Raw genomic sequence first — 19,437 nt, 5'->3', positions numbered from 1 at the left:
GTTATTATGACATACTTTTTGATTTTGTTTTGGCTTACACCTGCCACGGTAAACAGACACAGTCTCAATGGTTTGTGACCTAAGGATTCCGGGTGACGTCCGATGGCGACTCGCAGACAGTCGGTTAGGCCTGTTAGTCTGCTGCCTGGTCTTGGCTCTGGATAGTCATTTAACACTATCTGCCGCTACACTAACGCGGTGGTAAAGCCTGTCACCTATGCTGCAAGAAATGCGAGCAGCACCCTCCCACGTGGGGTGGACACCATCCCGCTTCAAAAGACCAGGCCTTCCCTCAAAGGTGGACCAGTTATCTACAAAATCGATGCAGTTTTCTGAGCACCATTTAGACATCCAGCGGTTCAGCGACAACAACCTGCTGTAGGTTTCGCCACTGGGTCGAATCGGTAAGGGGCCAGAGCACACTACTGCCTCAGACATCGACCTAGCTAACTCACACACCTCTTTAACATTACTCTTAGTAACCTCAGACTGCCGTAAACGAACATCATTAGTGCCGACGTGGATAACAATCTTCGAAAATCTACGATTAGCATTAGCCAGCACTTTCAGGTTTGCTCTGATGTCGGGCGCCCTGGCCCCCGGAATACAGGTGACTATGGTTGCTGGTGTCTCTATGGGGGTTGCAATACGCACGTGTCGGAGCTGAGAATCTCCTATAACCAGAGCACTTACATTAACAGGCTTCTCAGCGGGTGGCTCACTGAGTGGGGAAAACCTGTTGGACACGTGCAACTGAGATGGTCGGTGCTTTTCCCTACGACTATGTCGCCGAGACGTCACCCAGTCGCCCCGCTGTGAGGACTCTAATGCCGGAGTCTGGGGTTCTGTACCTGAACTGCTGGCATTCGGGACTGCTACAGCTGAATCTAAGCCCTCACTAGTAGTAGTCTGTTCTAACGCCCGAATGCGCCCTTCTAACACTGAGATCTTCTCCGTTAGACTAACCACTAATCTACACTTATCACATGTAAAGTTATCACTAAACACGGAGAAGGAATAACTGAACATATTACACTCGGAACATGGATACAAAGCTCCTGCTGGGGCCATAGTAACAAAGTAATATACTTAGCTTTACAAGATGAGTTGGAGATGATGTTTATGTTGGATTCACCGGCGCTTCTGCTGGTAGTCACAGAAGAACGGCTTTAATTCCGGATGAAACAGGCGATGATAAGCTGGAATACAAAAACCACCAACCAAACAACACAAATGCGCTTCGTTCGGACAAAAGCGGCTGTAATTCTAAAGGAGAACGGTGTTATGCGCTGGTGTACAAAACAAATAAACGCGCTTCCTACGAACAGAAACGGTTATAACTCCTCACAAAACAGAGGTGTTTTAAGAGCTGAAATACAGAACACAACCAAACACAAACGCGCTTCGTGCGGACCGAAAACGGTTTTAATTCTGGATAATTATGATGTTTATGCGCTGAAGTACAAAAACAAACAAAACCGGCTTCGTTCGGATGCCGGTAGCAGAAGTTTCCTAGTTTCCAACACAGCACGAATTTACGTTAGTAAACACAAGCGCTTTTTTACGATAAACAAAATAAAACTAAATCAACAACACACGGAAGATTAACGTATCTATTTATAGTAATTCATAGACATTTTTGTCAATGAGCCTTGCTTTTTTTGGTGGATCCTTATCCCTCACTGGTTACCAATTTACCTGCTTACTGTCCTGTAAACCATTTAGCAAGTGATGCAAGAATCAAATGTTCACAAAATACAATTAAGTTGTTCAGCTGAAACATTAAAAGTAATTTCTTTCCACTTTTATTTTTACTGCATTTTACAAAATGTTCTTACTTTCGTCTCAACCCAAACATGGGGTATATTTATCCCTGATGGTGACATGAACAGTTGTTACACAACAGGTCATACCATGCATATTTTTGTGGAGGGCTCCTAATGTTTTGGGTCATCAGTGAATATAAATACAAAGTCAAAAAACATGACGAGTGTAAATCTGAACTGGTTATACTGTATGGACTGGAAGTGTAATAAAGAATAAAAACAACAGTGGTTGAACACTTAATGTTTTACTGGATGATGATGAACTGAATACATGCTGCAGGCTACATGTTAACACAGATCACGTCTCTCTCAAACACATGCTCACATTGATCACATTGATTAGCCTGCTTCTGTAGAGGGGCATGAAGAGAACTAGCAGCAGTGATGGGCAGTTTGTAAACAAATCAGTTGATTCTTACTAGAACACTAACTGTCATTAGTAATGACTCGTTATACGATTAAAATACAGGTAAGTAAAGAAGAGGTTTCAAAACATGTCAGGGATCAAGCTTTAGAGAAGAATACAATACATCTGAGCTCAGTTCAGTCCATCATAAATAAGTGGAAAAAATACGTGTATAAACTGCAGCAACTCTGTCTAGGTCAGGCTGTCCCTAATAAACTAGAAGCGTACTCAATCACAAAGTATCACATACATTTTATGACCAACAGCTGACCATGACCTTGTTGGACATCCCATTTCAAAAACAATCGCATTAAAATAGAGTGACCTCTATGTGATATTTTTGCTTATAACAGCAGTCACTATTCTGAAAAGGCTTCTCACACGTCTGTGAATTTTTGCGTATTCAGTCAGAAGAGCATTTGTATGGCTGGGCACTGATGTTGGTCAGCAAAGCCTCAGTTGATGTTCCAGTTCATTCCAGAGCTGTTCAGTGGGGCTGAGGTCAGGGCTCTGTGCAGGACACTGGAGTTTCTTTACTTTAAACTGAGCTTTTCTTCGTGTCTGTGCACAGGGGTACAGTCATGTTGGAACAGTAAAGGGTCTTCCCTAAACTGTTGCTGCAACATTGGAAGCATATGATTTCCTTTATATAATTAATTTATTACACCTGTTAGTAATTGTTGTGGCTATAACAGATTAATTCAAAAATTAGAAGGGGTGTCCCAATACTCTGACTAAACATGCTTTATGTGTTACATCAATAGAGTTGCAAGACAGAAACCCTGATTAAAAACATAATTTTTCCAAGAAGGTCCTGGGTTTGATTCCCAGGTGAAGCGGTCCAGGTCCTTTCTGTGTGGAGTTTGCATGTTCTCCCTGTGTCTGTGTGGGTTTCCTCTGGGAGCTCCGGTTTCCTCCCACAGTCCAAAGACGTACGTGTAAGTGAGGTGAAATGGAGATGATGAACCTTGTGTAACCAGTAACTACCATTTCTGTCATGAATGTAACGAAAGTGTGTAAAACATGACGTTAAAATCCTAATTAATAGATAATAAATAAATCAATGAAATCTGAGTGGAATGTGCAGCAAAATCTATTCAGTAACATTTTCACTGTAATATGCTGGCCGTATCATCCGGATAGAAGTCAAGTCTAGAAATGTAGTCAAGACTGGTAAATAAACTCATTTTGCTACAGACTACAGAGCTGATATAAACCTGCTGCGCTTTGCTAGAACTGTGTTTAAACAGTGTTTGTGCTAACATGTGAGCTTAAATTTCACTGTTTATCCGAGCGTGCGTTTGTTCTTGCGCGCGGGTCTCGTTGTGGATGCTAAATGGTCTCGTTTGTTAGGTCTAGCACGAGCCACATTTTCTTCATGGCACAAACCAGATTTGTGAAACAAGTAAAGCTCTGGTTAAACATGGTGTCTGTGGTCTGAATAGAGAAAGCTGTGTATAGTATCACTATGTCCTGACAGTTCCAGCCATCAGGAGTTAAGTGGTGACATCTGGGCTCGGTGTGGGTTCACGACAGACTGGAGAAGCTCAGATCTGATGGGCTGCAGGAACCTCGGCTGATGGATGAAGGCAGTAAATCTCACTTTGCTCTGAACATACTCGATTTAAAGAAAAGTGAACGTTCACATCTATTCATTTCACTGTTTGCTTAGTGGTGTAGTGAAGCACAAAAAGTATCATTTACACTGGTTTACAGACACAGCTTTCTCACTCAAACTAATCCGAGCCACTCACATCAATCGCAAATGTCATGTGATGCATCATACTACAAACTGGATTGGCTGAAAGAGAAAATAAATTGCTTTTTATGCCTCCTAAATATAACAGTAAGTGTAGAAATAATTCATGGAATTAATCAAACACACAGGAAACACACGTCTGATTTGGAATGATCCTCTTTTTAAAGCATCCCTGAACTGAAATATTTTTTGATTTATATATATTAAACTTACAACCTCCGACCCTACAGCAGCAGACTAGAAGAAGCCAAATCTGCTCAAAACTTTGCATCTAGCAACAACGTGTGGAGTGCTGTACAGAAAATAGCCTGTATATTTATTGGTTTTATAGTTTTATGGATGATTTTATGCATTAAGTGTTATTATAAAGGTATAAAGGTATGGGACAGCGGTTGTCTAGTGGTTACAGCTTTGGGCAATCAATCAAAAGGTTGAGAGTTGGAATCTCGGCTCTGTCATGCAGCCACTGTTGGGCCCTTGACCAAGGCCCCTATCCCTCTTGGCTCCAGGGGTGTCGTGGTTAGGTTCCCGGACTAGAAATCAAAAGGACACTGGTTCAAGACCCACCACTGCCAGGTTGCCACTGTTGAGCCCTTGAGCAATGCCTTTAATCCTCAATTGCTTAGACTGTGTACTGTCACAGTACTGTAAGTCATTTTTAATAAAAGCATCTGCTAAATGCTGAAAATGTAAATGTCATAAAAATGTATAAATAAGCGATCATCTGAGGGTCTGGAAGTGATTTATATCATTTACATTTCTTCATGTGAAAACTGCAGTTCGAACAGCCTCCTGGAACAAATTGTGTATGAATAGTGAGGTTCCACTGTTTATCTTACATTTAATGGCACCCCTAAAAATTCTTATTAAGAAATTGTCACTAAGGCATGTTTCAATTTTATTATTATTATTTCTTCATTTTTTATAATGCACCTGGGTGGTTGGGTACTTTTATGGGCTTCCATGTCTGACACTGTGGCCAAATTCTCTTATTCATTCATCAACATCAGTAATAATAAAGAACACAATTAAAATGAGACATGAATGTGTTGATCCTCATAAATTCAGCAATGACAAAAATATGAATAAAATACATAAATGTGAATTTTTAACATCCATAAATGTAGTGAAGATGCCTGATGGACTGTGCATGTGTATTTTTCACACAATAAAAAGGATGGTTAGAGAGGAAAAAAGATTCTCCAAGCTTCATGATTGAAGATTATCAGAAGATGGTACCACTGTGCGATCACCAGATCTCTAAATGCACGTCTATGCCAACAAACTATCTGTGTGGAAGACCCTGGGAACATTAGTATGGCATAATGGACTGAATATTGTTTTTTCATTTTTCTTTCAGAATAAATGTATGTGAATTAAAGGTTAAATTTCTGTCATGTTACAAGTGTGGGGATGAACCAATTAGCAACAAAGGCATGTTTATAACCTGGTGCATCAGGAGTATTTTAAATACTTGTTCTCCATTACTGCGTGTATGATATTTGTGTCTCTCACTGAGGTTCGCTTTCCCTTTCAAAACCTCTAGACACGCTGTCCCATAATCCACATACAGCGTCCCGGACATGGCTTAGAGGACACGTCTTCTGATCCCTATCCGTTCGCCTCTTTATGAGCGAGTGATTAATCCCCACGGGGAAACACGACACCAGGAGCCACAACGGAGGGGGGATTACTGGCCTCTATATTTAGGGTTTTATGTACATGAATATTGGCAGAAGCACTCTGTACATGTGACAGGCGGAGCGAACACACAGAAGAGCACATTTACAGAATCCCAGAGCCATTCACTCACAGAATGAGATCATATATGAACAAGGGAGGGGAAGAGGCACGACATACGTCCTGAGTGCACAGGCAGGCGTCTCTGAGTCAACAAGGTCGAAGCTTAAATTCCATGTAATGAATCAGTCAATGACTAATGGTTTTAATTTGAGAATGTTAAAGTCGGCCCAGTGTTACCTATAGGGCTGTACTGATCTGATGCTGGGGTAGATACACAAAGGTAAGTTGGAGCAAAGCAAAGTGTGTTTGAAATTAATGTCTAATTTCCTTTTGGTTGTATATAATCATGCAAACTGCATCCAGTACCATGCACTCTGATAACTATGCTAGTTAGAAATGGTCAAGAAATGGTAAAGAAAATGATCAACCATAGAGCAGTACACATAACATTTCTTTCAAGTAAAGCCACTTGTGTAAGTACAAGTACAAAGAGAGAATTAGAGAGAAATAAAACAACAAACATCGTCTCTCTGCAAGCGAGTTAGACAAAACAAAAGTAGACTGAAATATTTTCCAGGATCAACACATTACAGACTGTTTATAAATAAAAAGGCAGATAAACAATATTTGGTCTGATATTGACTTGCCCTGAATTGAAAGTTTCTAAGGTGAAAACATCACCTAAGGTGAAAAGCACTGACATCAGCACTGGGCATCTAGACATGAGTGGCTAGTGTCCGGCTGTGGCTAAAACGGCCTAGCCATTGGAGATACACTGATCAGTGCCAGTCTCAAACCCAGATTAAAAACAGGGGGTTGTGTCAGAAAAGGGCATCTCGATCAAATCCGCTGTGGCGACCCTTAATATTTATATAGGAGCAGCTTAGAAAAATGGACAAGAATGCGACTAACCCCCCTGAACCCCAGCAATTCATTTTTGTCCACTGTGCTGTTTATTTTTGGTCCGTTTAAACATTTAAGCAGCTGCTTTCCAACACAAATGACAAACACTTGACCAGTTTGACTCCACCTGATTGACTGTAGATGATTGGCCCTTGATTAGAATTTCACTTACATACAATGACCTCGCTAAGTCAATAACCAAGACAACACAGGTAGATTTTCCTGAAGTGACCACCAGTTGTTAGTTCTGTAATGCAAATTTGAAAACCCTGATCACAGTGGCATGCACATACTTTAAGAATTTTAAAGTCATTCGAATTAACACTGTCTGAATATAAATCTATTTATTAAAAAACACAACACACACTGTCACAGCCGACCACAAGAACAAAAAAACATAGATTTAAACTGAACATTTTATATATATATCATTTATATCAATCCTTTCCAAATGGTCTATGAGACCTCAATATTTTACTTGTCTTGTAATGTATTGATCCTGAAAAAAAAACAATAATCTTTATTCTGAATAACTGCTTACAGATAAACAACGTTGCTGCTGTCAGGATGTCTGTTTCAGATCAGTATTGGTGTTGACAATAATAGTTATAATATTATAATATAATAAGTGTTGACTTGTGTATGCCTGTGGGGAATTTAACTCTTAATTATCTTAACGAAATATCTAAATATTGTTAAAAAGACCTGATAACTAAAGTTTTCTACCTGGTAATTACTTCAGTCGTGTCATTCAAATGACTGTATAATAATGATGTCATAAGATAACTTTCCACTCAATTAGATCGAATGATTAAATTTTATTTAAGCTTCATCCATGTCGACCCAGCGATGGCGGCGGCTCAGCAAGATCAGGACGTGCACCAGACGGCGCCTCTGCGACCTCCCGACTTTGTCAGGACATTTTACGACATAGTGTTTTTCATATCAGAAAGTATTACAGTCAATAACAAGCAAAATAACACTTCATAGAACAAATCAAAACAAAGAGGTATAAAATAATTTAAGAATTCATGTTATAGAGAGAGCGGATGGGAGAGGCGGTAGACACATAAAAGGTCGGCGAGATCGAACACAACGTGTAACATAGTTCTCACAACACGACCAAAAACAGAAGAAAAAAATCCTGGGTAATGACGATGAATGAAACAGGTGACACGTCCTGGTACTTCTGTCATTAATTGAACTTGTTAACTTAATACATGAAGAATATACAGGAATATATTTCTCTCTCTAGAAGCAGTTCAGTTTCTGCTATGGTGTCCACCAAGTAGTCAGTCAGCAAAAAAACAACTTAGTAGAATATCACTTCCAGTTAAATAAAATTTTGTCTTATTATATATAATATATTTACTTCTGTGCAGAGTTTATTTCGTGGGAATTGTTTGCATTGTTTAATTATTGATTCAGTTTTAGCAGTACTTCCTCGTTTTCACTAGTTTGCTCTGGTACTTGACCGAGTGGCCGCCGTGACCTACGGCGTAGACGTCGAGCAGGTAGTTCTTGCCTGGCTCCAGGCCTGTGATGATCTCGGTTGTCACGGCCTTGTGTGGATTGGCACTGTGGAAATATTTGCAGAGCACTTTCTCGTCCTTGCGGCGCGTCTCTGGGCCGGAGCACTGGTTGCGCTGGCGGCGGCGCTGCTCCTCGCCGTATCCTTCAGGCACCTCGCGGCGGTAAATGCAGTACTTGTTGCGCTCCTGCGTGCCCAGCCAGGCTACAGTAACCGAGTCGCATGTGCGCAGTCTGTCGAAGGCCTTGATCCGTGTGTCCTCTGGTAATGCAGGGAAGGGCCTCTTGGTATCTGCGCGTGTGCTTGCTAGTACCTTCAGAGACGAGGCGCCCTTTCTCGAGCCACGTACTCGGATGTGATACTTGGCCTTGGGTTTGGCGCGGAGCTGGAATTCATGCACTCCTTCCACATTCTGCGAGAGCACCAGTTTGCCATCCCGGCGTACTTGGACGTGCACAGCGTCCAGACAGGAGTGGATGCTCAGAGAGACACGACGGTGGGAGGACACGGGAGCAAAACGCAGAAGCTTGATGCCTTTCCTTTCCACAAAGACGTCAGCCATCTTTCCATCTTTCAGTTCCATGGTCTTGGGCTCAGCCTCGTCCTTTGTGCGCGCAAAGGTGCCCACGTAGGCTGTACTGGCATTGGTGGCGGTATTAACAGCAAACACGTCAAAGTAGTACTGTGTGGCCGGCCTTAGTCCAGAAACTGTGAAGATGTTCTTGTTGCCGATGCAGATCTTGCGGATGTCTTGGGATTGTTTGGGCATGTTGCGCCACATCTTGGTAGCAGGCATCCGGTTGCCAGTCAGAGAGCGATGACGGTTCTTAGAAATGTCATTCTCAGGTGGCGCAAACCCAAAGCGGGCAAAGTCAAAAGGGCTGAAGTCGCGACCTGGCTTGGGTGCAACCATAAAATCATCATCGACGCCCATCTTGGCCTCGGCTGCACAAAGGCTTTTAAAGTTGTGCTCTTTGTTGAGAACTACACAGTACTGCACAGGCTGGCCCATTCGTGAGCCCGTGGGCGTGGGCTTCCAGGCCAGAGTAACTGTAGTACGGCCAAGGCTGGTCACATCCACCCTGGGGTCATAGGGCAGCTCAGGGTAAGGCTGATCCGACTCTGGTGTGGTGGTGGCGTAGATCTTTAAGCTGCTGTCTTTCTCTGTGGAGAGGATTTCTAGCTGGTAGAGACCTGAAGAGGAGCTGCTGGAGATGAAAGACTCCACGTCGTTGCCCTTGTAGGAGAAGAGCTCGGTGCCTTCGCTGACTGTCACCTGCTGCTTCTGCTGCTCCAGAGGCTCTGGCTCACCTAGGGAGAACAAAAACATCTAAATTAGGGTTTTGTAGAAAGAATCTCAGATGACCTAGGATTTAGAGGAACCATACCTCAGAAAAGTTGCCTTGGAAGAGCCATAGAAACATTTTATACACTTATTCTAACTTACACATGAAGAAAAATGAAGAAACTATTCACAACTAAGACAATGATGGCAGAAAATCTATTCCAGTTTATTTTCCGGCATTCCCTCCACTAGTTTGACTTTCCTACTTCACCCGATTCTGACTTTTCTTGGCTTGCACTACTAGCTGCAGTGTTTTATATCCAAATACTGCTCCACAGGAACCTCAATATCATGCTTCTAAACAACTCCAGAATGGCTGACAAAGAGACAGAGAATCTCAGAAACAGAAAATCCTTCACTTGTTTGCCATCATGACAACAACATATAGCAACACAAACCAACTGCACCTTTTAAGAAAGCCGACTATTATAAAAGTGAATACTGTTGAGGAACCAGACTTTCTGAAAAAAATTTCTTAGTGGATAAAGAAATGTTTTACACATCATGATTAAGGAAACTGTCCATGACAAGTCCAAGAAATACGGTTGGACAAAACAGCCGACAGCATATAATAGAGCTCGGCAATTAACACATCACTCCAGTTAAGATTACTTTGACTGTTCTGGACCTTACAGGACGATTAGCCCCTCATACTGGTGACTGCAGTGTTTTCTTTCCAAACATTGCAGAAGATCCAAGAGTCCAACATTCACTCTGCTTTCCCCACAAACTCCAGTTTCATACAGAGGCTCCTTGTAGCCTCTCTTCTGAAAAAAAGTTCCCCATCAAAATATTATGTTTGTCAGTTGAGCAAATGTAAGGAATAACAGACACCATACTCAAAGATGGCTCTCCCAGTGGACACATTCAGTAAACAAGCAAAAGACTTGTAGATTATGTGCAGATGTTCAGTAAGTTTATGTACACTACTGCATATAAAAGTTGCAGAGTAAATAGCGTCTAGTGTTGGTGAAAATGTTCGGTCATCAAATAAACCAAATTCAAGACCTTTATATAAGACGTTACCTAACAGAGGATCATGAATGGGTAAATGATAACACCAAGAGTGGGTCTAGAGTCTCACACAGCCATTCCATCACATATTAACTCATTTACTCACTCATTCATTCAAACCTAGGAGCAATTTTGAAACTAGAGTCCTTAAGCACCTTAAACAAAGTGGAAACTCTGACTGCTTGGGTTGGAGTTCTGGGCTTTTGTGTTATGCTAAACAGTCATGGTCCCTGAATGATTCAATTTGACTGTGGAACAATCATCCACACGTTTGGCAACCCTCCTATTTATCCGGGCTTGGGACGGACACTAAGGGTGAACTGATATGTGCCCATTCCCCACCTCACGGCTAGGTTCACATAACGCCATGCGCCCTCTGTATTTGTATTTTTAATGCAGATGCCTTTACATTACTGCACTGAAGGCCCCTAGACTGTACCCAGCGGTTTTTAAATGATGAAATTAGGAACACATGGATGTACAGTATTTCACATGACATCAACTGGAAACCAGCACACATGCAGAACAGACACAAACTGTTATAAATACACAGTGACATTAATCTTCCGTCTGCTTACTGCTTTCCCCACTTCTTTTTTTTAATCCCTCTAAACTAATCAATTTCTGCCTCTAAACAAAACCACCACTCTGCTCCGTATCTGGCATGTTGTAAGAGTGAGGGTTAAGGGGGAACTTTCTGAATATTTGTAGTTTTAGATACTCTCCAGATGTAGAGGAGCAGATTTGTGAATGACAGGGGATCAGAGGGTAATGAAAGTGAAATAATTGGGGTCCAGACCCAACAGGCAGAAAGTAACGAACAGTTGACATAATGAACAAGAGCAACCCTTTAAAAACGGGTAAAGAAAGTTAAATAATTTGACTTCTTTCTGCTCGAATTATGCACTGATTTGATTGGAACACAGGAAGGAATCCTAATAAAGTCTACACCCTGTATTTATGTTCCCTCTCTTGGTCTGTCTGCTCTTTCGCCTGCATGCTTTCCAGACCATGGACGTCAGATGCTGCTCATCAGCGCGTCAAGTGTGGTCACGTTGGGACCAGAAATGCCCACTTACACACACACACACACACACACACACACACACACACACAAACACTCACTAATAGTCAGCCACTATGTAAAACACCACCTTGCGGACGACAAACATTTACAAATATTTACCTAAATTTAGGGTTATTCACTTCGGACAGAAAGTTCCATTTAGACAGTCTTCCTTCTGTTTTAATAAATCAATCCATGGCTATTTTTACCTTTCCAACTGCTCTTGGTTGATTCATTGAAAATCTTTTGGTTGGCTGATTAAACAAAATGCAACACATCCCGCACTCATTTCCTTGCACTATTAGAGTAAGTAGAACGAGTCCAGCTCATCAAAAGGAATAATCTAATGGAAGCCCTGTCCTAGTCTAAAAGAATCAACATTGACTGTAATTTACGGTGATTTAAGACTAGAGCCAGACTGCGTCTAGAAAACCGGCCATTAGTCATTTCGACAGCCCAGCTATCTCATGCGTCATATACAGGATGTCATTGGTAAAAGTCTCCAGGACTCCATGATGTCTATAATAAAACACATGAGAATATAATGTTCAACTCCATTTAAGTCTAATCTTTCCGGATAATTGGAGTTAGGTATATAAGTATGCACCAAGCAATGAGCCGTATTGATTTGTAACAAAATGAGCCCATATTACTGCTTCTCCATATGGCTGTTTCATACAGGGTCATACATTTACATTTAAAGGGGCAAATGCACATACAGGGCCACCATACACCCGTTTCTTAGAGAGGCGGGGACAGCATCATGACCTAGAACAATATTGAGAATTCTTGTGAGTAAAGTCTGATCTCAATGCCTGGAATTGAAGAATCGACTCTTTTGAAATCAGCCTTGCAATTTAATAGACTAACCAATTTAATGAAACCACCAATCTTCTATAAATCAAAAATAAGTACCGCCTCAAATGAACATTCATTCTGTTCCAGGGTTGGATAGTAGCTGATCGCAAACAAGAATAAGAAGAGCTACCTGATTCCTCTCCACTGGCCTCCTCGGGCAGCTCCTGCAGCGTCAGCCTCCACTCGAGAGGAGCATCACATGGTGTCACAGTTACTGACAGTGGAGTGTTGTCCTCCTCCACCACAAAGTAGTACCTGTATGAGAAAATGATACACAGTTTATAGGTAAACAGCGCGGCAGGTAGATTTGTAGATCACATTAGTCATGAGATGAATGTTATTCAATCAAAGAGCGTCAAAGTTTTGTTTAGTCATTTGCTTTGATGATTAAAATGACCTTTCTAGCTGGTCTTTGTTAGCTAATACAACAAAGAGACTCTAGTTGAGTTTAGCCCCTGAAAACTGAGTGGTGCAAGGTTAGATTATTTAGGTTAATGTCCAAACACTTCCAAAGTCATCTGTGGCCAGACTTAGCCCTGCACTTGGTTGTTTGTTAGCTCATGTGTATTAAAACTCATTTGCTCATGAGACTTTAAGCACAATGATCTTCCCAATGGTGTTACTAAAGAGGTGGTGGCTGGCCTCAGAAGTTCTGGAGGAAGCATTTTGTGTGATACTGGGGACTCATTTACACACAAACTTAAAATAACTATTTCTTGATTTGGTTTTGACAAATTGTCAAGTGCTAATGTTAAATGTAAAAACAAATTGGGCAAGTAATTTTAAATCAGGGCTGAATCTGGTAAAGCATGGTTAAGCATTAAGCTTTTAAGACTGGCTAGCTAAATGTAATTTATCAGATTATTTTTCATCTGCTAAAAGGCTGAGCCTTAATCTGGTGCAGTGTTCGGATGCACAGTCTGCATGATAAAGGAACGTACACAACATCTGACCTGTACTGGCCTGTTTTCTGGCACGCACTGGCATCTAATAGTGACTAAAATAAGTGACAATAATTCCAAGTAATGAAAAGTTAAGGGTTTTCCTCAAGGTCCGAACAGTGTCAGCTTGATATTGGTGGGGTTTTCACCCTAAACCTTCCGATCAACAGTCCAGTACCTTGATGACCCACATCTGCCCTTTGTCTTGCAAAAACAAGCCATGTGAGCTTTAGTTAAAAAACTGGTTGCTGGTTCCATGAGTCTAAAAGGCACCATGTGTTTGCCCTCAACCTCAAAATCTGTCATTTTTCTTGAAACAAAACTAGTGGGTGGGAATTGGAAATAATTAAAATCTGTAAAGAGGGAAGGAGGGTAAAATGTCCGATTTAATTGTAGTTCTAGGCAAATAAGCCACGGGAAGAAAGCATTGGAGATTTGTAGTGTGGGAACTTCCACGGCCATATGTGGCCTGCACGTTTGAGCTGACTGATTCACGAGGGCTTCCACAGGCCTCTGTAAAAATAAAAGCTCATACATCGTTCTCGAACCATGCATGTAAAATTGAGTTAGAGAAGTGTTTCAAACATAGGTATCGTCTTTCGCTTTAGACACCTGCTTCTCTGATCGCTTCTTCATCAAAAGAGTTTCGCATTCACACGCACACACCCACGTTTCCCAGCATCTCATCCATAATGCATGTCTCCTTATGCCCTCATCAGCTGTGCGGGCTGAAATAGATTCCATATTCTCCATTAGCACACATTAAACATACCCTTACACACCACGCTCAATCTCCTGACGCTTAAGATCTTGTAAACGTTACAGAACACCTTTTAGTATTATTCTTTAGGATTATTCTATTCATTTAAAATTCAGCTCTACTCTATAAGAAACACATGCTGCAGCGTTGGGCCCCATAGCATCTAAGAATGGGCATTTTTGGGATTTCAGTGATTTCTGCAACTGTTCTTCTTCTGGAATTGTATTTTATTTTATTTTTATCAACCACTTTATCCTGGTCAGGGTCAGGAAGGTCAGCTTCCACCATGAAACACTGGACACCAATCCTTCACAGTGCTTCTGCCACCCCAGCTGCCCCCGGACATAGACAATCATGTCTGTGTAATAACTGATAGCACTACTAAGATTCAAACCTGGATCCAAGCAGTAGTGGGCTAGGATAGCAGACCCCTGCACCACCAAAACGTTTTTTTTGTAGCTCAACAATTGAAACTCCTCAGTTTATAGAGATATTGAACATACTCTGTACATCTAATTTAGAGGGTGCCACACAGCAACACAGGTTCTAGGGAACTGGGTTAATCCTCGCCTAACTTTCCACTCACCTCCCAAAAACATCATGCAGAAGGTGTACTGTCTGCTTTAAAATACCTCTAGGTGTGAGTAAGTCAACAGACATGTAGTGTGATAAACTGGCACCCGGTCCATTTTTTTTTTATTGTGTGTGTGTAATTAAAGGCTTTCTTAAAAACTCTCACTGGAGCCTCGTCAGGCCTGATTGTGTTTCTTAAGCAACAGTGTGTTTCATGTTTTCAGGTCTGAGACTTTACTATGCAGACATACCTTTTGGGAGTGTCTCTGAACAGGTATCCACTAATCTCGGCTCCATCGGGAATTACAGAGGAGTCGTGAAACAGCGACTTATCCCGGATCTGCATCTGGAACAGGCCTTCATCACGCGTAGGTAGCTTCTGCCCTAATGCGCTCAGTACCAACAGCAGCAAAGCAGAGCAGCCAAACACCAGCCTCATCCTGCTAGAGTGGAAAAGAGTGAAGAAGACAGAAAACAAAGAGAGCATGAGTACAATTCATGTGACTCTGATTAATCATTAAATTCCACTTTTCTTCATTTCTCTTTAGTACATGTTTTTATGCGGAATGTAACATAAACACAAAGTTAATTATTAAAGACTTTACAATTACATCAAAACAATGCTGCAGTGTATTTACATTAATATTCTTAGTGACGGCTTTTGAACTGTTAACTACACTATAGGGAAAAAAGAATCAGGACATTTCTCCTAATTTTTTAATTCATGTGTTTCAGCCCCAGCAATTGCTAAGAGTAGTATTAAATCAATTTACAATATAAAGGAAACTATATGCCTCCAAATTTCAGCAACAATTTAGGGAAGGCCCCTTCTCATTCCAGCATGACTGTGTACACGTGCACAAAAGCAAGGGGTTTAAAGAAACTCCAGTGTCCTGACTTTAGCCACACTGAACAGCTTTGGAATGAACTAGAACATCAACTGAGGGTTTCTGACCAACATTGGTGACCAGCCATACAAATGCTGTTTTGTTTGAATGGACTCAAATTCCCACAGACATACTTCTGTGTCTTGTAAGAAGCCTTCTCAGAAGAGTGGCTGTTGTTACAGCTGAAAAGATCACATAGAGATTACTCTTTTTAAATAACATTTGTTTTTGAAACAGGATGTCCAATAAGCTCATAGTCAGGTGTCCAAATACTTTTGGCCATAGTGTATTTGTAACAATGTTTTATGAGTTAGATGAGCATAATTCCGTTCCCCTGCATTGTGTCACAATAAGAAAAATCTTGTTTTTATTAATAGTCAGCTGATACAGTATGTTACACAGCAATACTGACAACCAACACTGAATGTGCAGCTGGTCTAAAGTCATTAATAAAAACACACACGCACACAGATGTGAAGCACATGTGCTTGTTTGTATTTGTTCTGGTCCATTTCAGTTGTCATGACTAGTTCATTTGTCATGTCAGTTGATTATTGACTGGTCACACAAAAGCCAGTTCTGCTAAAGTCTGTATTAATGCTAATTATTACATTAATATAGCATATTATTTTGGTTAGACATAAAACCAATGAACCTGCTCGCAATGATGGCCTTACTCATTACTCATCATACATTGTTTAATGGGTTGTGGCCCAAACTACAATTACACGATCGTAAAGGATTAGGTACCAATTTTCCCAAAGTCACACAGAGTTTGTGTCTGGCAATGATGAAACATCTGGAGAAACTGGGATAAAATCCTGTCACATGAACAATTATCTATAATTCTTAAATCAACAGTATTTTAATAATGCTGCAGATCATTTCATTCTAAAAATTATCTGAGTCATGCATACCAATCATCAGAGATCAGCTTCTCTAGATAGTTTTTCCACCTGTTTCCACATGGTTCTCTTTTTTCTGTCCGTCTCCGTTCATTATCCAGCACTAATGTTGCTCCGTGTCTCACTCGGATCATATCATCTGTCTATTGATCAAGTCCCATTGATCGAAGCTGATGGGAAGCCTCAATCCCTGCTGATATAATCAGACTAATGATGGCAGAGCAGACCAATACTTTACTGCCTTTTTACTGCAGCTGGAGTGAGAAGGTGTCCTTTTAACGACCTCTCTTCCACCCTCCACCCTCTTATTCTCTCATTCTTTCACCACCTCACTCTCTCATTTTGTGGCCCTCATTCATTCAGTCTTTGTCTATCTTTGTTATCTCTGGTTATCCATCCTTCTCTGTTCTGTTCTTTTATCACCACCAGCCTTTCCTCAATGTCTAAAGCCGCTCCTCTTCTGTCTCACTTTTAACATTTCTTTTATCCATTTTATTTGAATGAACATAAATATTCTTTTGGGTCTTTGTTTTGTTTTGTCTCCAGCTTTTTAGTGTCAGATTCAGGCCTGAAATATTAGAAAGTTTAGATTTTAAAAAGAAGCAGCCAAAATACCACTGCATTCAAAACACCTCAATAAACACATTCCATGTTTTCACTGAAATAGAGAGAATTAAAGAGAATTAAAGAATAAATTTATCATTATCATTCTTCATTTATTCACTCTTTTATTTTTAGCTTCATCCCAATCAGATGCAGCACAGTGCTAACCAAAAAACACTGGGTACAAGGCAAGAGTACATCCCGGACAGGTTGCTTTCCAGTGCAGGTCATCAAACACTACCTAGGGGCAATATAAAGTAGGCAATCCACCTTCTGCATGTTTGCACAGTACCCAGAGGCAAGCTTTTTCCAGAACTGTATTTTATATTACAACACAAATTAGCAAATTTATCACGGTTTTATCAATTTTTTTCTGAAACATCAGACATTAGTTAGACAGATTATGACAATTTTATAGAACTTGAGAATGATAAACCAGACTACATGGGTGCAGATGTCTTTCCCAAAGCATTTTCTAACAAAAATAAAACTTTAAAACAAGTTCATCTGGAACAAATAAAGCTTAATGTTCATTTGGGCCAGGGAGAAGGTCTGATTATCATTTGCGAGCGGATAATTAGAAGGCAGAGTTAGCCACAATTGTGTCAAGCTTGTCCTGCTGCTGTGTTTTATTTGTATGTTTGATTAAATATGTTCTTGACTAGACTTAATAAGAATAAATGTATTACAAAATGACCTTGACTATGATTATATGTATATGCATTTAGGGCGTACGTGTGTGTGTGTGTGAGTTATGAGGCTGGCAGAAAGATTGAGAGGGGATAATTCCAGACAGCTTAACGTCTTTGCGCACAATAATGGACTATAGTGTTTGCATGACCATCTCTAAACCTCTCGTAATCGCTTGAATAAAAGCCAAAACGAAACAAAAACGTCAATTTCAACGACGCAATTTGCAAAAGTCCTTCGACCCGTAATTTTCCCTTGAACCTTTTTACTGTGATCTGAGCAGCATCATCAAAGGGAACGAGTGGACGGATTAGAATTACTCTGTACCAGCTGCACAAGAGCTGAGCTCACGCTGAGAAAATGACTGATTGGTTTCAACTGCTAATAGCGTGTTTTTCTTCCATTGAAACACATTGAAATGTTTTCCTATAAATAGCATTAAGGGCGCATTTCATTGTTTGTGACTGCTTGCCATACAGCTGGGCAAATGCGCTAGCACAGATCAATCGTTAATCAAAATTCATTGTGCTTTATTAGGAAGGCATGTGATCCATCATCAACGGGATAGATCGGCTTAGATCACTAACAGTTTTCATCAGTGATGTATGTTTGATCTAAATACAGTGCTAATGTGCTGTAAAACATTTTAGCAGAATCAACGTAGTGTACTAATTCACTAAAGATTAAGGGTGGCTGATATAGATCAAATTTTCTAAATAGTAAAGATAAAGAAAATAGTTTACATACATTTAAAAGAGACGTATAAGTTCTTTAACAAGCTTATGGTGGGGTTTAGGACAATATTTTGGGGAAATATATACTTACAGCTTTGATTATTAATTTGCTGGTGTTGAAAGCTCTATAATATGATTGAACTTTGTGACATTGCCTCCTAATTCCTTGTTAGTGGTTATGATTGACAATAGATGACTTTTATGCTCATATAAATGTGTTTAGTTTGCCTGTACCCATAACAAGCACATGGAACAGTAGTCTCTTAACAATGCTGGGAAAAAAAACCCAAACTGCTCAGAATTAATTTGTACAGATGGTCAAATATAATCCAATAACCACCAAAAAGTTCTGCCATTAATTAGAAGCTGCTGGAACATGGATAACATGAGCTTAATAACCTCAGATTCTGTTTTTTTTTTTTCTTCGTCTATGTGATCAGCAACTAACTTTAAGGTGCCGACTGGGGAACAGGCACTTCTTTCTTGCACTGCAGCCTCTTGACCCATGGAGATGTAAAGCTCGATTGACTGTGAACAGTATCACCTGAGTTCCAGAAGCTTCTAATTCATGTCAGACCTGATGATATTTAATGCTTTTTGAATAGCCTCTCCATATAAGGTGACAATTTGGGTTTTCTAATCCAACCCTAAAGTGAGACTACTGTTCCACTAACTTTTTAATGATGTCGTCAAACTTACTGTATTTAATTCAATCAAATTAATTCTCTAAGTTGCTCTATATATGTACTGTATGTGTTACCAAGCAAGTTAGTTAGATCATTTAGAAATAATTTTAATCAAGACTGACAAGGCACACATAAAGTAGCACATGTGCACTACGTGTACAGGAGCAGCACCAACAGTGTAGAAACACGTGAATACTTCCACATGCC

At 40.5% G+C, this 19,437-nt stretch overlaps 1 protein-coding gene across 1 annotated transcript; it reads right to left on the bottom strand.

Annotated features, from left to right (window-relative positions):
• Positions 1 to 7,440: 7,440 nt before the first annotated feature.
• On the bottom strand, positions 7,441 to 15,164 carry ndnf (neuron-derived neurotrophic factor). The gene is made up of 3 exons (XM_063015787.1): positions 14,977 to 15,164; positions 12,582 to 12,706; positions 7,441 to 9,479 (listed from the first exon to the last, which is right to left on the bottom strand). Exons 1-3 carry the CDS (start codon positions 15,162 to 15,164, stop codon positions 8,068 to 8,070), a joined length of 1,725 nt encoding a protein of 574 aa, XP_062871857.1. The 3' UTR covers positions 7,441 to 8,067.
• Between the last annotated feature and the right edge of the window lie 4,273 nt (positions 15,165 to 19,437).

The sequence above is a fragment of the Trichomycterus rosablanca genome, chromosome 19 (assembly GCF_030014385.1).
Source record: "Trichomycterus rosablanca isolate fTriRos1 chromosome 19, fTriRos1.hap1, whole genome shotgun sequence".
In the NCBI taxonomy this organism is placed as follows: Eukaryota; Metazoa; Chordata; class Actinopteri; order Siluriformes; family Trichomycteridae; genus Trichomycterus; species Trichomycterus rosablanca.
This window is presented reverse-complemented; position numbering and strand designations above follow the sequence as displayed.